The sequence below is a fragment of the Triturus cristatus genome, chromosome 3_1 (genome assembly GCF_964204655.1).
Source record: "Triturus cristatus chromosome 3_1, aTriCri1.1, whole genome shotgun sequence".
In the NCBI taxonomy this organism is placed as follows: Eukaryota; Metazoa; Chordata; class Amphibia; order Caudata; family Salamandridae; genus Triturus; species Triturus cristatus.
In genome coordinates, this window is record NC_140583.1 from 228,683,474 (window position 1) to 228,702,689 (window position 19,216).

The 19,216-nt window shown below is 41.1% G+C and overlaps 1 protein-coding gene across 2 annotated transcripts in view; it reads left to right on the top strand.

Moving 5' to 3' along the window:
* MYO1E (myosin IE) overlaps positions 1-1,626 on the top strand; it is a 541,337-nt gene extending 539,711 nt beyond the window's left edge. For both annotated transcript variants that reach the window (XM_085643738.1, XM_085643737.1), the window contains exon 28: positions 574-1,626. In XM_085643738.1, the coding sequence (XP_085499864.1) occupies positions 574-650 (77 nt within the window). In that variant the 3' untranslated portion in view covers positions 651-1,626. The remainder of the gene's footprint in view (positions 1-573) is intronic.
* Positions 1,627-19,216: the final 17,590 nt, after the last annotated feature.

The window sequence follows — 19,216 nt, forward strand, 5'->3', positions numbered from 1 at the left end:
GTCCTATACGATCTCTTCGTGATAGACTTCGGGACTCAGACACACAGCTTTGCTAAACCCGAGGATAATGCTATTTTTGTGGCCTTTATCGTAACGCCACAGAATGATAGTTGGTGAAACCGAAACTCGATTGACCAGGAGTGGGGAGTGGGCGGGCTAGTGAGGGAGGGGATGGTTTAATGAAGTTCGCTTGTTGCTTGGAATGTAATTATCTCCTATTGTCGATTTATATTGCCAGATCACTTACTTTGATGTTAACTACGCTATTGGGGATCATTGTCTTCGATTTTATCGTTTACGAAATGCCGCACATAGCCACTATAAGCCATATGTGTAATTTTCTCCATACAAAAGTAAAAGACTGTCACTGTAGAATGACTGATACATTTCAAATTTGCTAAAGTCATCAATAAAGTTTGTTAAAAAAAAAAAAGAGGCTAAACATGAAAATAAACTAATCAGTTTATAAAGCATATAGAAGTATAAATTAGCAAAAATGATCACAACATTGGCAAATTGAATATTGACAAATGTCACTATTCCAGTGCTTTGATTGTAATTTTTTGTGCCTAGATCAATCAGGCTGGTGGACTGGAAGATTGCGAGGAAAGCAAGGACTGTTCCCCAACAACTACGTGACCAAAATATAAAGCAGGGTCCAAAAAGGAAAGGATTTTTCTCCCCAAAAACTATGATCCAGTGGTGCAAGTGGAAAGATCACCTTCAGCATGTCTAAGTTCCTCATAGGATCCTGGAATTGCTAACAGCATCTCAACCTGCGGGCCTGTATGAAGCCAAACTTTTGTTCCCCATGCACGGTCCAAGAATCAGACGTGCATCTCTATGCCATAGAAAGACAGAAGGACATGAAAGCACTGATACCAAGACTTATTTATTGTATTTAAACACGTTGCACAGCAGAGTGAATGGAGAAGGTGTGTTTGATCCCGTTTGCGTGACATTCCTGAAACGGCAAAGCACTTTGCAATATGGGACCAGGAACCTCTGGAGGGCTGTTCTGAGAAGTGCCTTTCTTTGAGTATCACTTAGGACATTAAGTTATATGAAGACGACAGAGTTCAATGCACATTCCTCTCACGGTTATCATTCGTTGTGACCCTCCTATATATGCTGCTATGGGTTGCACATTTTTATTTTTTATTTTGGGCAAACTACCATCCAAGTGCATCACGATGGTACGGTATGTATTTAATTGTTTCATATAGAGTCAGTGGAGTTTGCATAATGCCTTGCAATGATCTACGTGTCTGAGAGGAACTGCAAAAAAAAAGTACTGTAACTGATTCACGTTTTTATTCTCCACGATTCATAATAGAATGTGGCTGGCCCATGTTGATGTTATGCATATTGCTGTGCCCGTGAGAGGAAAGCATCCCTTTGTCTTGAGCTGTACAGTTATAAATGCAGATCATATATAAATTTTAATATGTTAGAAACATGTATGAATGTGTAACGTCATATCCCACAGTATGGTTAGGTAGTTTTTAGGAGTATTATGCAAAGGTACTGACAAATATGCACTTAATTGTAACTGTAAAGATGGTTTACCTGCTTTTAGACCCCTGTCAATTCCCTACCAATAAAATACTGTTGCTTACGATACCAGTATGATTCATCTACTGCTTATCAGCTGAACATGCACCTCAACAAAATTCAGAATTGTCTATACGCAGAACAAAGTCATATCAACCAAAGTCCCTGCTACTTGATGAACATCGGGTCAATTTAGTTAATGTGGCAAAACTTGGCCTACAGAGATAAAAGCACTTCTCAAAATGGCGGTGTCTGCACTCAAGAGTAAGTTCACTGATGAAAGCAGTTGCTACAAGTATTGAAGAAAGGTCAACAGAAAGAAGTGTATGAATTAATTTGAAACATTTTGTTTGTGGAAACTTAATATTGGCTTCATCCACTCTCTGTGAAAACAACCACGCGATCAAGGTTGTTCTCAAAGTAGCGTATCACTAGGAACCAAAATTCTGCAAGGTCTGAACGCCATCCATTGCAATGTTCAGGTCAACACAGCACGGGTAAGTTTAATTTCTCTGCAGAAATATGCGTTTTAAGAGGAGATAAAATCAGTTGCAGCCTAGTAGGAACATTTCTTTGAAGGTTTAACTCCATGCTGTTTACTCCTTGAATCCGGTAATCGGTCTATTGACAAACTCATTTCACAGGAGTGCTGTACCAGTAAGTTACATTTAATGCAGCAAAGCATGATTAGAATTGCAGCAATTTGGTGGTACCTTTTGGGATGCAACTGCACGCTCTGGCCGGCAATCAAGCGTGGCTCCTCCGTTGGAGCAGTGGTGTGTCGCCCCACTTAAAATCCCCCCCAAACCTGTGAAAAATAAAATGGTAATTTATTTCTATTTCATTTTTTTCCCCATCCCAGACAGAGCATCAGGACGGGAGCGGGCTTTTGCTGAGTGACAGCAGCTTGTCACTCAGCAGGAATGAGGGTGGCCTGGTGTGGCACTGTGTAAAGTGTGCATGTATTTTTGGCAGGCCGTCTTGAAATGGCCAGCCACACATGCGCACTTTAAACTCCTCTAATCCAGATGAGTTAGAGCAAGCCAAATCCTCCAGAGCACTTTGGAGTGCCGAGTGAGACCCCCTCACTCCAATCAGGGCGCTGCTGTCATGCTGCATGAGAGCAGCACCCTGATTAGTCAAGGGAGTTGCTGCTTCCAGTTCCTGGTGAATAGAGCACTGGAGCAGAGGACGTCACGTTGCGTTCAGGTACGTTTTTATTTATTTTATTTTATGCGTGCGCGCCTGCCCCTTCTTCTTAATGTAGATGCCAGCCACCGCTGCCTGCAATCTCTAACACATTTTAGGGTAAAAGACTGTGATGCTGACTCAGTAGTTTTCATCATTAAAAACTAGTGGCAAATCAAAATGATTAGTTCCATCCAAAAATGTGCACAAAATTTGAAAAGAAACATTCACAGTTCAGAAAAATTAAGCATTTTTGGCAGCTATATGTGAATCATTACTACAGATGCACATTACTCCCCATACACAGTAAATCACCAGCATTTTAAAAGTGTAACAACTATTTAATTTACCAAATTGATGCAATCCGTGAAAGAAAATTGGAAGACAAAAGTTTAGGTAAAACTTTAGCACAAAAAGGTAATCTGTGACAAATGACGGCTTTGAATGTTCAAATTGGTGGACCAAAGAAGTTCCAAGCATTTGTCCAGCATATTATACCCCTTGCTTCGCCATAGCTAATGGCTCCAAGGAGCACACCAAATGTATTGAACAATAAATTCCCTATTACCAGATGTAATTAACTAAAGCTTATTCTCAAAATCTTTCTGGTACATCACGGTGACTTCCGAATGGGAAAAAGTCATAATTTCAGCAACCTCAATTCACTGGTTATTCCCAAAGCCAAAAAAACACCTCCTAAATAGCACATGCAGTGATGGCATTATCATGTACCCATATTTCTCAAAGTGTACCTGAGTTATACTCTTAATTACAAGGTCGAAAGGGGCATCACAGGAATGAGTTGGGAAATGGAATACACCATGTTTTATAACTGACTCCTTCAGTGACCTTCATAGGTTTATACTAAATGGGCCAGATGTACGACCATTTTTATCGGTCGCAAACGGGAAATTGGCCCGTTTGCGACTGCTAAAAAGGATTGTGGTATGTACAAACCCTATTTTGCAAGTCGGGAACCGATTACAGACTCGCAAAATAGGGTTTGAAAGTCGATATTAGCAAGGGGCGTGTCCCTTCCTAATAGCGAGTTGCACTTGTATGTACGATTGATTTGCGACCGCAAATGCAGTCGCAAAACAATTGCAGTTGCCACCTAATTCAAGTAGGTGGAAAGCCAGTCGCAAACAGTAAGGGCTCCCCAGGTCCCCTTCCTCTTTGTGAATGGATGCGAAAATATTTTTAAAGTGCAGGCAGCAGTCCCACGGACCACTGCCTGCCCTTAAAAAATGAAAAGAAAACTTTTCATTTTTTTCTTTTAAACACATCTCCTTTTCCTTTAAGGAAAACACCTGCATTTGAGAGCTAACATTGCTTTATTTCAAAAGCAAACATAGACATGGTTGTCGCTGTCCCCAGCAGGCCACCATTTCTGTGACATGTGAGATTCTTAAGGGGTCGCAAATTCTAACCTACTTCAGTAATATTGAGGTAATTCTGTAGCGACCCCGTTAGGAATTGCAAACAGTGTCTGAGACACTGTTGTACATTCCAATTTGCGACTCACAAAATGGAACGGTCGTACATCTGGCCCTCGGTCTATAATTTGATGCAATGGTGCAAAAGGCTCTGTTGGTTGTTCCCCCTTCTCTATATACACAACTAGAGAGTAAGGAAAAAGTTAACTTGTCCTTTTCCCTGCGTAGCATATGAATAAACAAAGTGGACAAGTCCTTTTATGAGGTAGCTGTGGTCAAAAGGTCCTGGCCACAACCTTCAAAAGAAAGGAGTGCAAACAACTGTAGGTAGTTTTTAGGAAACCCCTCACTCACCTACCTGGTAGGTGGCATGCTTCATCATCGGGGCCCAGCTGGATCACCTAATGCAATCCAGCTGTGCTTCAACGCCTGAGTTACAGCGGAGCAGGTTGTTTGTGTAGGAAAGTGAAGTGATATGTGAAGTGCAGTTATGAGTTAAAAATGTCTCTAGGAATAACCCTTATAAAAGTTTTAATGAAAGGGTCCTATGACATATGTAAAAACATCATCTGGATCTGTAAGAGATATTGTATGTACCTCGGTATCCCTTTAAGATATAAGGTCTACTAGTTTCAGCCTTTGGGTTAGATCATAAGGCTTTCGTCAGGACCAAATTAAAGTGAGTGACCAAAAAGGAGAAAGGTGTCCACGTGGGTGTAGATATCAGCACACACCCTAAAGTGTGCTGTGAGTGTAGTGGATTGTAGTGTTACTTGCAAATCCTCTGTTCGGAGTACCTGTAAATGAAAAGGTGAGTAAATGAAGGTACACAGCGTTCAGTTGTTTGACATGCATCATTATAATTCATGCGCGCTCCTGTATTTGCAGATGATGGCATCATGCATGTGACTGGGTGGGGGCATGCATGATGGCTATCTACAAAATAACCATGCGTGGCTACAACGTGCCCCAGTGGTTCTAAGTTTGTAAAGAGTCCAAGGGTAAATGGATGCTAATGGTTGTAACGCAAAAACAAGTGGGCTTGTTATCCTCTTAGATAGTATCGCTTATTGGCACATTGCGTGAATGGTTAAAATTGAAATTAAGTATCTAGTGATAGCGCGTGGTTCTTGCTAGATGAAATCACATTTAACATAGAATAGCACAAACTTGTGACTAACAACATAAAAGACTGACAATGGCGGCCTTACTTAAACTCTGAGTGTGTTATGCCTCATGGAGCCGATCGGTCTCTGCTGTACCCCATGCTGACCCTGTCGAAGTTGTGGAGACAGTCATGGGCACAGTTTACGATTAACAAAAAGATTAAAAGTTCAAAGGATCTCAGTGGGGCGGCTTCCGCTATCGGGTGCCGGTACTCACGTTTGTCAGGGGAATAAAGGCGGTTTGACCTACGCAGACGATCGGTTCTCGCTGTAGTGCCGTGAGCGGTTGACTGTGCTGTCTCTAATAGGAAGTGCTCGCATGGTCACATGCGTGTGATCAAGCAGGTTGCTTCCAATAACGTCTAGAGCGCTGGCCCGGAAAGGACAAGCACATGCGTGTGAGCGCGTGTGTGTGCTAACGCTGGCTACTATGAGCATGCGTATTGCGAGAGTATGTTCCAGTTATATAGATTTTGGTAAAGTTTTCAGGGGTAATTGAAAAAAGAGAAGAGTCAGAAAACACTCGCGCTGTTCAATCATGATTAATGATTTTCTTAATACTACATTTTTCCGTGTGTAAGGGGGCTAATTGTTCTCTGCATAGTGGCATGCATATGTAAGCATAGAGATATATCAGCTATACGTGTTGGTATCGTGTAGATCCCTAGTTATGCAGAGGATGAGTTAAGAGTTAGTACCTTGAGTGAGTGTGCATGGATAATGTGACTTACTACAGAGTCGGGGTATGTCTGGTTGGTTAGCGCTTTTCAGTCATCAAGTGCACATGGTTGTTGTGACCTACTACAGAGTCGGGGTTTGTCTGGTTGGTTAGCGCTTTTCAGTCTTAAAGTGCAGCCGGTGTGGGATTGAATACTACCTATTGTTCACCATCAGTTGAGGGATCTATTCAGATTTAAGGATATTCTGTTCGCATTAGCTAAGCTTCCTGGCGGCCGGTAAGGACATGTATCGCGAAAGAAAGAAGTAAAAAAGTAAGGAAACGTGAAGCGAGACTTACACAAACTTCACTAAAACAAAATCAGGCATCCGCAGGCTGAAACAATTAAAAAAGGACTCACACCTGTGAATCTACAACGTACTCGTGACTCAACGGCTCTCGGTCTTTGACCGACTGCCGCTACAAATGTTGGCACTGTAGACTGGGTGAAGATAGCAAAGCAGAGATCGGCTGATCTCGCAGCATATAATAAGCTTTCTGGTCCTGAGGAGAACCCCGTATGTGGAGGGGTTCGAAATGCGTCAACCTTTTTTGTGGCCAATCAAATGTACAAATTACTGTTGAAAATCTTGTATTTTGAGAATTGTTTCTTGTTTGGCTTTTGTGTGTATTTATTTTCTGTGGTTTAAATATGAAATATTGAAAGGTGGGCAGGGTGTGGGTGTGCTGGAATGTGTGGGGAGTGGAACGAGTGGATGATTGAGAAGATTGACAGACGGTTGTATTGAAGGGGTGTGAAAGAAAAGTTGTGGTTGGAAGGATGTACTAAAAAAGGTATTTGTGGGTTAAGGGAGCTTGGTGATTTTCAAAACATTTTAAAATGGATTTAATTGTCTTCTTTTGATTTATATTTGTGATTTCTTGAATAGATTTTGATTAATTCATACGGAAAAAGAGGTTCATGGTGACCATGTTTCACTTCAATGCACCGGTTAAAATGTGAGAATTGCGTATCAGTATTGGCATTTTGCTGTTTTTGTTTGAATAGGGCTCAGCCGTGCTGATTAGAGCCAAAACCCCTTTCTGTTTATTTGTCTTGCCTTCTGAGCAAAGAAGACACTGTGTAACCACTGGGCCAATGCCTCGCATCGCAATCCATGGCACAGTGGCAAGGGGGTGACACCCCATTCTCTTTGGTGACCTGGATGTCTAAAGTCCAACTAAGTTGGAGACTTCGGCCGCCGAGCTACAGTTTTTCTCTCCTGAGGTAAGTTTGTGCTTGTAATCCGAAACCAAAGACCAACAGTTGGTGCAAATCCATATGAGGAAGACATCTGCTGTGAGTACAACATCCCTCCCTCCTCTACTCCCCCAGCACTGAACAGTGGAGGAACAGGGCCATCGAGGAGGTCGGGCATTGAGCCCTGAAGCGCAAGATCAGGCTTGCGGTCAGCCACTGCAAGAAGGCCATGGGCGACACTGAAAATACACTTAATGTCTCAGATCGGAAACCCAGCCAGCTCCTGTCGCCCAAGCATATCATGAAGCCCCGCCTCTCGGCAACGACACCACCTTGGGATTCAGCTTTGATAAAGCCCTCCAGGCCATCTTCAGTTCCAAGACTCTGCGCTGAATTTCACCTCAACGGAGGCCGACTCTTGGAACAAACCGTTTTTCCAGAGGGTGTAAGCTCCCTTGGTAACCACACCCTTGGGTTGGGATAGAGAGATCCAGGTGAGGAGTCCTGTCATGTTGGAGGTGAGCTGAATGGTGCATCCTATGATGTTCAGATGCCACACTTCACAGGACGTGGTCATCAGGCTACACACCGCGTCCTGCCCCAAGGGCATTTTCCGAGCACAAGTAGGGCACCCCCAACTCAAATCATGACTGGTCTGAAAGAAGGACAGGAGGAGAACTGCTCCATGGAACCAGCAAAGAGAGGCTGCACGAGCGTGGACTGCACCTGCTGAACCTGTAGAGAGGCCCTTGTGGACCCACATTGGTTCTCCTTTTAGTTTTACATTTTACACATTATAGCAGACTTTGTTTTAGTCCTGTTACCTTTTACATATTTTATTTTCACAATATGATTCCAAGTAAATCTGGATATGATGCTTGTTTTTAGAAAGCCTTTCCTGCTACATAATCTGTAGTCTGCGTTCAAGGCTAGGAACATAGAACATGATATCCAAGTGCTTGTGTTGTGCGCTCGGAGATGGCTTATAGCATCCAGACACATTATTTCATCAAAGCTGTTTCTATAATACAGCGGTCAGAGGGGGCACTACATCCACAACATCTTGGGATGACTGTCATGTTGGACATACAGCTCTGCCAATGCTGATCCTGCAGAGAGGGATAGCCAACCCAACTCCAGACCACGTTATCCAGGTCTGGCATCCCAGGCTATCCGGAGACATCAGGTAGAAGGTATACCCACTATGCTCTCAGAATAGGGGTAGCGTTAGGTAGGACTATAGATATATATAAAGGTCAGACTGCCATGGTTGGACTGTTTATTCTTTTCACCATGTTCTCAATGTTGGTTACTGTGCTTTGTTTTATCTGCCTAATATTTGCAGCATATTCTTTCCATGCAATACTACAATTTTTTCAATAAATGTATTGTAAACTTTCTTTGTTTCTTTCCTGTGTTTTACTAAGGACATGCATGAGTAAGCACTGAAAGGGGTACAATCTATTTCCACAATTCCCTTGGGGATCAGAGTAGCATGTTCGACATTGCCAAAATCACCTGCTACCTCAGAATGGTAAGGGGTTCAGGTGAGACACCGTGAGATAGCTAGAAATTGGGCCAACAGTCTCTGATGATGTAGACGGACTCAGTCCCTGTATTCTGAAGTCCTGTTGTTCTAATACGCAGTCCTCCATTTTTTAGTGGGAACCATATAACATGGTGCCACCAATGTACTTAGGTCAGGTACTTATTTAAATGGTCTCCTGGGTAGTTCTAGTGTGTGCCCCTAGTCACTTCTTAAATGGAGACATCTGTGGTGTAAGGTAAAAATCCTCCTCAGCATAATAGGAGGCGCATATTTTTGTTTGTAGGCTGTTCAAGCTTAAACCTTCAAAAAGATACCCCGCTATAGTTATTGCCTCTCTGAATTCCATTCATTACAATGGCAAATGTATTTAAAATTCCTTCTAATATCAGTCCTGCTGTTACAGCACATTTAACATTACATGGACTTCAAATGGGGTTGGAGATGTTACTTTTGTGGTTGAGGCCCACAACACCTGTAATACTGAAGTATTTTACTCATGGGTCACTTTTCCATCCAGAAATTCTAATACAGAAACATTTCACTAAAGTGATTAAACTCCCTTACTAAGCCAATACAGACCTCATAACGATTTGGAAATATTTTTAACATATCGGTAACATCAAAATTGGTTTCAAGGTGCCCTACCAGATACATTTACAACTGGGTTTCCTCAGCAAGAACGGGCCTACATGACCAGCACTAGCCGGCTACACACCATAACCAAATTTAGGGCTGCTAAATGCAGGTGCTCTCTATACTGGTCTAGTTAGACTACATAGACGCCTAACGCAGTTTGTTATGCGTACAATAACAACTACCCCAGCAAGGGCTGTTCAAGCTATCCAGACACACCTGTGCCTGCAATTAGTCCTGTAACTATTAATGCTATTATGAGAAAGGTTCCCTCCAGACGGGAGGAAATTCCGTTTTGGATTGCACAAATGCAAATCAGCTTGAAGCAGTGTTTCCCCATACAGGACCCCACGATAAACATAGAATTCTCACAATGTGCTTGTCACTTGGGATGGTTTCCACAATTGATGACTGTGCTACTTTGGGTACAGTTTTTGCTGAAATATATGCCATAACACATGGTACACCATCACTTGCGGTTTATCCTGGAAGTGCTAAAGCAAATTGAAAATAAATACTGGGCGGCTCATTGCTCTGTATTTGGGGATGAAATTAATTCACATTTTTGCTACCATATCCTCAATTATATTAGGTAACATTAACGGGAAGTAGCAGCATTGGCGATACACCAGCGTCTCTCGCAGGTTGCAGTAGCGGACCAGGAGTGCAAATTACCGAACATTTTTTCTAACACCTATGCATCTATAGGTCAAGATAATTTAGAAGCCAGACCAAATAAGCCACAGTTTAAAGGTAATTCTGATAAAGACAATACCAAAAAAGCACCAAAGTCTTCTAAAAAAACGCTAGGACAAACCAAAAGATTAGGAAAAATTACATCACAGGATGGATCTCGGCAACCGGAGTCCTCTGATAAATGTTAAAATGTACGTAGCCGTGAGAACATTAAACAGCCTGATAGGTATCAGTTTGCTGATACACGTCCTTCTCGTTCTTTTCAGGATTTATCAGACAGACGATCAGAGAGAGGGAGCGGTCAGAGTGCAGACAAAAACAGAGTATATGAAACAAAAGGACTCGCAATGCTTGTCTGATGTCAGCATTGAAAAGAAAAAGTAACTTCTCCAACAAAAACCCAAATTCAAGAAAATGGTGGTTATGGGAATTCCAGCTAAATATGCCACACAAATTGAGAACACTCGTGCAGAACAAGATGTTGGCAGTGACTCTGCTAGACAGCATGGCAGAGGTCACGATAGTCTGCCAGAATCTTCAAGAGTTTCTTGATGCAAAAGTAACTGACAACTTTATAGGTGTCAAAACCCTTGATAGACTAGTCAGCCCTCCAGATAGACTTTATAAATTAAATATACAAATTGAGGGTCAGATACACCAGACCATTAAGGTAATATTCTGGGAAAATGTAACACTTAATTATGATATTCTCGTACTGGAGGTCGATTGGCCCCCAGAGTTTGGTAAAACAGCCCTAAAAGGAGAGAAAGTAATTTTCATCATTTTCAGTACTTGTCCCCCAAGGAGAACAAATAAAGTGTATGCTGCAGAATGGGCTCTTGTGTAATTCCCAGCATTATACCACAATCATGTTGGCTGGGATAAGGATTGCCCTTGTCATGTTCTACCCATAAGGTCCAGCCTGCAAGTGCAACCCAATACCCCATTAAACATGAAGTAAAGGCTCCAGTGAGAGAAATTCCCTCCAACTTGATTATCAGGGAATTATTGAACCATGAGTATCTCATATGAATAATCTCTTATTTCTGGTAGCAAAACCAGATCATTCGTACGGTATAGTCATAGAGTACAGGCATTTAAACAGTCATATACAGACATTTGCAATACAAAACTCACACAGTACGGCTCTAATGAATAACCTTGTCTGTAAAAAATACAAAACAACCTTGGACATTTCCAATTTTTTTTCTGCCAAAACAAAGCTCCTGAAAGCAGAGATTTTACAGCATTTTTAGCGCTGGTCTCAACTTTTCTATTGTCGATTGCCTCAAGGATATAAGAATAGTCCAAGACTGTTTGCTGCCAGAGTAACATCAGATCTACATGATATTCATGCAGAAGCATTGTCCTATGTTGATGACATATATTTAACATTGTATTAGGATTTGCTGAACAAGGCTAGAAATTCAATTTTAAGAAAACCAATATTGCTTTTCTCAGTGTCCTATTTTTGGGATAAGAGTTATCAATGAAGGGTAAGAGCCTGGCGCTATATTTCCTAGAGAAATGTGCTCTCTTACAACCATCAAACACACTTAAAAAATTCCAATCCTTGTTGGGATTCTTTAGCTTTGGCAGAATTTACATACCGGATTCTGCATAACTCATAAAACCTTTGTATGATTTAATTTGCCCTGATTTTTTCAACACACATTGGACATCAAAACATACACAAATACTCAGATCACTACAGACAGACATGCTTGCATCACAACACTTATACATAGTTGTAAATAAAACAAATTTGGTCAGCCGTATAATTGCTGGTACCACTGGCTTTACATATGTCGCATTCAATGAAGGTGACAGTGCCGATTGCATATAAATCGCATTTATTTTCTATTGCTAAAATGCGTTTTGCATCCACTGAAAAATACTGACTGCTGTTCAGATGGATGTAATTAAGGAAAGACCAATTGCTCATATGGAAATGAATAATTGTTCTTAATCCCATCCCAGCCTTTGAGAGTGCTACAAAGGCCAGCATTCCTAACATGAAAGCCTTACATCCTAGATGGATACAATGGGATACTTACCCTATGGCTACTGACGTAGACTACGTCTTTGACCCTACTTTGCAAACTAATTTCTCTAATATGAACATAAGTACCCCATGCACAGTCAACTTTTGCCTCAAGATCAATACAACACATCATATACACAGATGGTTCAGCACAGCTAGCTATATGCACCAAACACAAATACCACAGTACACAGTGCTATGATGGATGGAAAGTTCCACCCTCCAAAAACATTTACGCAGTCCGTAGGGGACTGTACTGCACAACTGGCTGCACTTGATGCTGGCAATGGAGAATACAGATCCTGAATTCCCCATGATCATAGTTTGTGATTTGTATTACTGTGTGCAGTCTTTCAATGAAAACATACATTACTGGTGCCTGAATTCATTTAGAGACTCAAAGGGTAATACTATAAAGCACAAATTAATTTGGGGAGAGGTGGCACAACTTAAAGTCAGTTTACCATAGGCTCATGTGATACACACTTTGAGTCACAAACGTTTTGGAATACACGTTGTAGGGAATTCATTGGCAGACGAGGCTGCCAAGTCTGCTGTTAAGACTGCAACTGTGGCTGTGATTACTTGTTCTCCCCTGAGGGCAGATAAAGATATAATGCATCCCGTCAGTGCTACCGTTTCTGGAGTGGGTGATTGTGTGATTCCCAACCAAGACCATAGGCTAGGATTAATCATAGCTGGTCATGAAGGTGTAGCATCTGCCATGCTGGTAAGGCGGCCACAATATCTTTTTTGCAAAAACGCTATTGGTGGCATGGTCTGTACAAGCAGACATAACAGTATGTCCTTAGTTGTGACATCTGCCAACATAAAGAGCTCTACCATTGCACGCCCACTGCAGACCCCCTCTTAGTTTCCAGCATACCTATCAAATGTGGGTATCTAGACCACTGGTGTCCTCTACGTTCGGATGGTGCATTTTCATTTATTCTACTTGCTATAGATTCTTGCTCCAAATTCCTATAGGTGTGGCCACAACGTTCAGCTGACACTCGCATTGTTATTAAAGATTTTCAAGTCTTCATCAGCACTTATGCAGTAGCTGCATTCTACTTGGACTAGGGCCCTGCTTTTTCTTCTAAAGCTTACAGGGATTCTAGAGGAAAACTGGGTGTGACTGTGCATTATTACTCGCCATGTCATCCTGAGGGACATTCATTAGTTGAGAGGACAAATATGTGACTTACAACAATCCTTAACAGCCAGAGTATTTGGTTCAGGTTGTAGCTGGGTCCATCACTTGTATGGTGTCCAGAGATCATCAAATCTGCTTAGATAATCTTTGGGTGGCCAGACCCCGTAAAAGGCATTTTTTGGCATCCAGATGTATGTTCCATATCTTGACTGTCCTAGCGCAGCAGTAGCAGATACACCTTTTGAAACGCTGTCTTACAAGACTTCCGGTACGATTAGTCTAAGCACCTTTCTAAAAATCCTGCCAATGAAGGAGTAAAGTAGCAACCTGCACCTTCTGGCTGGATTCCAAAAGTTGGGGATCTGGTTCGAGAGAAGATTGCAGTAAAAAAGGAATTTAGCCCATCATACCATACACCTGTGCTAGACCTTGGCATACAAGGTACACGAATTGTGATTTTGCCTCCGCTTGAGCAAGTTGTAAAGACAAAAAGCTTGTGTCCATTGATCAAGTTAAATTGCATCAAGTGGCCAGTACTACACAGTTGGCCACAAGGTCTCTGGGGTAGTTCCCTTACCCCTTTCACTACCCTATAAGAACTTCCTCCACAAGTTTTAAGCAACACCATTCCCCCCCCCCCCCGCACCCCAGGCTGGGGAGGACGGAGAATGAACTATTGTTGATTCCAGTTACCTCTACAAATACAAGCCACATATTGGATGTGAGTATACAGTTTGCTTCTGCTACTTCTAACAACAAATTTATTAATGATGAACCACCTTTGGAGGTGTCTATTAGTGCTCTTCTGCCTTCTACAGCTCCTGTTTTTCAACAGACTTCTAATGGCTAGTTTGGCACTTTATGTGACTTTTCCCACACCTCACTACAGAGTGTACATGACTTAATCTTTGGTTAAAACACACATATCTGATCCCTCCATGGTGCTACATTTGGATTGCCATCTCACTATCTTTTCTGCTTCTTTGGGTTGGATTTGTGATTTTCTTTGTGCTAATAAATGGACATTATCTCCCAGTATACTCTGCTGCAGAACTGGTAGTGGAGGTACTAAAACCTTATTTATCTTCACACAAAGTGCTCCGAGACCTTTCCTGCGTGAACATTTCTGCCATTCCTGTAATTGATGGAATTGTTTGGGATAAGGTCTAGTATGATATTTTTGGTCCTAATGAGACACTGCAGATACCTTACGTGTTTACGGTTGTGACGGGTGATGTGATCACCGCTGGGTTTGTTTCTGATTGTTGTGTTGTAAGAACAGTTAACCCACTGCTCTCGGAGCTTGAATATTATACTGTATTTGACAGTGAGGATTTATATCCAAATTCTGCTAATTATGGAGAAAGTATTATTATCATCACTTGTTACACAGAGCTTGTGTTCCACGCAGATTTTTTAATTTTACACAATCGGAACATTGCCTGACCCCCGCCCCCCCCCACCTCCCCCGCTCCTCCGCCCCCAGTGGGTAGCTCCAAAATGTACTGGATAAATTCACATCTTTTTCTGGGCATAATACTTTAGATCCAGTTTACTTTTATTTTAAACTTACCCCTTCACAGGCAAAAAAGAACATGGTTACTGACACTAAATTGATTTATTCAATTCTCATCTGGCCCTAAAAGGCTATGATTATTGGAAGGACTCTATGGATTTAAAATAAATATGGGGAACTTAAGACTAGCAAGTGCAGGTATTCTACACCTTATTCAGAGCCTGCTTGATCCCAAAACAAATGATTTTCTTAAATAGGATAGTGCAGCAGACCACTCACTTGGGCCTAGCCAAAATTAAAGAAATAAACTTCCCTGTATTCCTTTTTTTGCCCACTTTGATAATTGGTAACGTTTATTTAAATTACTCTGAGGAACAGCTCAATCGTATGGTGCAAAATGGTAAATAGAACTCAACACTTTCAGGTCCTTATGGGTGTTTATTGTGGCTAGTGGACACAAATGGTTGTTTGAACGCTACACAGAGTTTTAAGGCTAGCAGACCAGACCCTCTTTACATCCAGTCCCAAAATTCAGGGGCCGGTACCAACTATTCCGTCGGAAAATTGTACCAGCAATGGTTACAACATTCCAGTTTGTTTACAGTGAAAGAACATCTTTCTCTCCTATCTGAAGACATGGACTTGCAAGATTTTTTGTTGGGTCCTAGGTCTCCACATTCTAAAAGATTTATTTATGCTACCTACAATGAAATATGGAAAAGTGTCACAAATGAAAGCTCCTGTGCATTTAAGGCAAATTGATCAAGACAATTTAGGAAAAAAAACACCTGCATGAATACATTGTCAATTTAGATAAGTGACTATAGCAAGTGAATATATATAACTAGGTGTATAGTAAAGAACTAGTCCATAGAATATCAAAAAGTGATATAAAAAAAAAGAAAGAGAATATTTTCTAACATACACAAATATTGGTTATGAAAAAGTAGATTTAATATTAATCATTACATTTTTATCCATCATTCATTTTGTTACTATTTTACATACAACATATTTTCTTTAGGCAATTATGCAAACAGTATGGACATGGAGTTAATCAACACAATACAGTAGATGTTAAACAAGCAAGGCGGTCGATGGAACTACGCGCGTTTCGGCCTTTCAGCCTTCGTCAGGAAACCGTCTATTGCTTAAAGTGGTAGGTGAGTATTCTTTGCTGCCGGTGATCTTATGTATACAAGATTACGTAAAAATATATCCAGACGTACTCAGATATGGGAAATCAATGCGAATAAATTTTGGTAATTGGAAAAACGAAAGAGCAGAGATTTTTTTTGATACGTGTTGATACGCTTTAAACTATGTAGCGTCAAGTAACCAGATATGGTTGCGATGGTTTGCGAAGAAATATAAGGGTGCCTAAGATGATGGTTCCCGCACCTTAAAGTTGTTTATAAGTCGATATGTGGGTAAATTCTGTAGCATCAGGTATCCAGATACGATAATGGTAGTTTAAATAGACAGAGGAGGATGTATTTAATGATAGCCCCCAGACCTTAAATTAATCTATAAATCAGTCTTTGGATCGTACTGATAAAATTCACGGCTCTGGAGCAATGGCCGGTCAAAATGCGGTACTTTTTATGGGCAGAGAGCAGGATAATGCAAATATTTCCACCTCAAATAGAATCCGCGTCGAAATACGGGCAGCGCCGCTAAGTCTGAGAAAAATTCTCTGAATACATTGTCAACTCATATTTACAATTTAAATAACGTATCACCTGCTATTGACGTTATGCAAAATGACATGTCTTCTTTATAGCATGGGCAGAGCCAGCCTAGGTCAATTATGCAGTTGAGCTGGACACTACTGATTTTACGCCGTGTTTGCATCACAAAAGTGATGCAAATCGCTGCAAAATCTATTTTACCTATTTATTTTCCCGCGTTAAATGTATTTAGTCCTTGAAAATCATTTGAAAGAAATGCAAAACAGTGCATACCATTGGTGGAGGATGGGCATTCCCATGCATCCACTAATGCTTTCTGACGCTAAGCCCTATTTACTCAATAAAGTAGAGAGTTTAGCTTCAGATAATAGCCACCATTTCAAGTAGGCGCTATGAAGGAGAAATGCTACAATTTCTCCTTCCTTTTCCGACTTTGTTTGTGTGCTGCACTGTACAGCACACATACAAAGTGGGAAACGGTTTAAAGCTAGTCTGAGCATAGTATTTTGTACTGGAATGCTAACCTTCCAGTACAAAACCTATGCTAGACTCACACAGACACCCTTGCACTATGGTGCAAAGGGGTTAGTGGAGCACAGCCGTTAATTTCAGCACCGGCACTAGAGAGAGGATAATGCCATATTTCTGTAAATATAGCGCTCTCTTCTTTCGCACAATGCAACCCAGATTTTTTGCATGCTTCCCTACGTGAGATTTTAGTAAATCTGCCCCCCACATCTTAAAATCTTGCCACATGCCCTGGAAACATTTGAACTTAACAGAACAATTTTTGCCTTTCAATTTGAAACTTAAGCAACAATTAATGGCAAAAAAGGACGCTACATACACAATGTTAAACATCAAGTAATCAGAACAGTTGCCTTTCAGAGTAGCCGAGACACGGTCAGCTGTATGGTTAATACATAGGGGGATCTCCTATCAGTAGCTACGTTTTACTTCAAATCTTTCATGAAACCTTTTCCAAAAGGTAGATACGAGTCTTTAAGAGAGAATTTTATTTACGAAGTGTGGTCATTGCCTTTTGAGTACAGATGTGTTAGAGGTGTTTGTTAGTGGAAAAGAATGTGAATCTTTGCTCGGCCACTCACTGATTTGTAAAGAGGTGACATTTCACGGAGCATGTAATGTTTTGATGGCCAGTCTGGCATGTTACTTAAAGGGAGTACCAGCTTCTTTGATTCGTCCAGTCATTAGGTTACTTTTGAATGGAAGTTATTTAATGTTGAACGATCAAAGTTGCAGGTGTACCATATGTAGTTTTGGTCTCTCAAATGGTTACTTGTTGCAATTCTGCGCTGTTCTCCCGAACACACATGGTTTTGAGAGTAAGCTTATGGCCTTCCATTCCAACCTTAAAGGTTAACTTTAACAAACTGAGCAGACTAAAAGCATTATTGTTTCAGAAGGACGTGGCTCTCACACCTGCCAGAGAAACATTTGACTTACAAGTAGCAAGATCATCCTCAGAAATACAATCGCTATTGTGCGTAACATTGCCTCGTCAGTTTGGTGAACTTGTGCAGCGCATATTTGATGCTTCCAACACTGCTGGTGTTTTATGTTTCTTTAAAGCGGTTGGGTCTGGCTTTGTCAGCATGTTTCAGACCATTTTGAAGTGATTCAGTCCTTCATTCATTCATTCCATATTTTCTCATTTTTTGGGAGGCTTACCACTTGTGATATTCCTGATATGTGGTATTTTGATTCCTTTTTTTGATGATCTGCAATTGATATTCCACCTCAATTCCAATTGGGGATGAATCTACCCCACATCCGAAGCATTATATAGTTTTTGGGAGTGTCTGCGCTTCAGGAACTGAACTGTAACTGGTTCCTAACATTTCGATCCATGTGGATTACCTGTATGCAACTTGTGTTCCACTGTCTGTGGTGCCCTTTAGAGTGTGCACTCAACATCGGCCTTGCAATGCAATTGGTAGATTCTATGGGCATGGATCTGGTAAAGTGTCCGATGAGAACCCATTTTCGGAGTTGTCCCATGAACTTTCCATTGCTTCAGGATGCTTTCTTAGAGCCATCTTCTTTTCATCCCGGCCCTTCTAATGCAGATGCACAACAGGATAACACTTCTTCATTGGCGACTGGGGTACAGACCACGTGTGTTCTTTGGACCTAATTAATGCGGCCAGTGTGGGAATATCGTCTGTAGATGGTGAATCCTTCTTGGATTCTCTTGACACTCGAAGTCTGGATGACATTTTAGGAGCCGCCTGAGATTTTTTAATTCGCCTATTGCTTTTATAAATGGATTTTAACTTTTTTTTATATATATCTTTTCAATTGACATATTTCTCAGATAATTTATGTTTCTTTGGGTTGTGAAAGTGTTTTTTCTTCATCTTAAGTTCAATTTTTTAGATTAGATTTTTGTAGAAGATTAGTCTTTTCAAGGCCACGGGGAGGATGTAGTGAGGCCCTTGTGGACTCACTTTAGTTTTCCTTTTAGCTTTACATTTCACACATTTTAGCAGACTTCTTTTTAGCCCTGTTAACCTTTTACATATTTTATATTCATGCTATGATTCCAAGTAACGCTACACATGCTCCTAGTTTTTAGAAAGCCTTTCCTGCTACATAATCTGTACTCTACGTTCAATACCAGGAACATGGAATGAGATATTCTAGC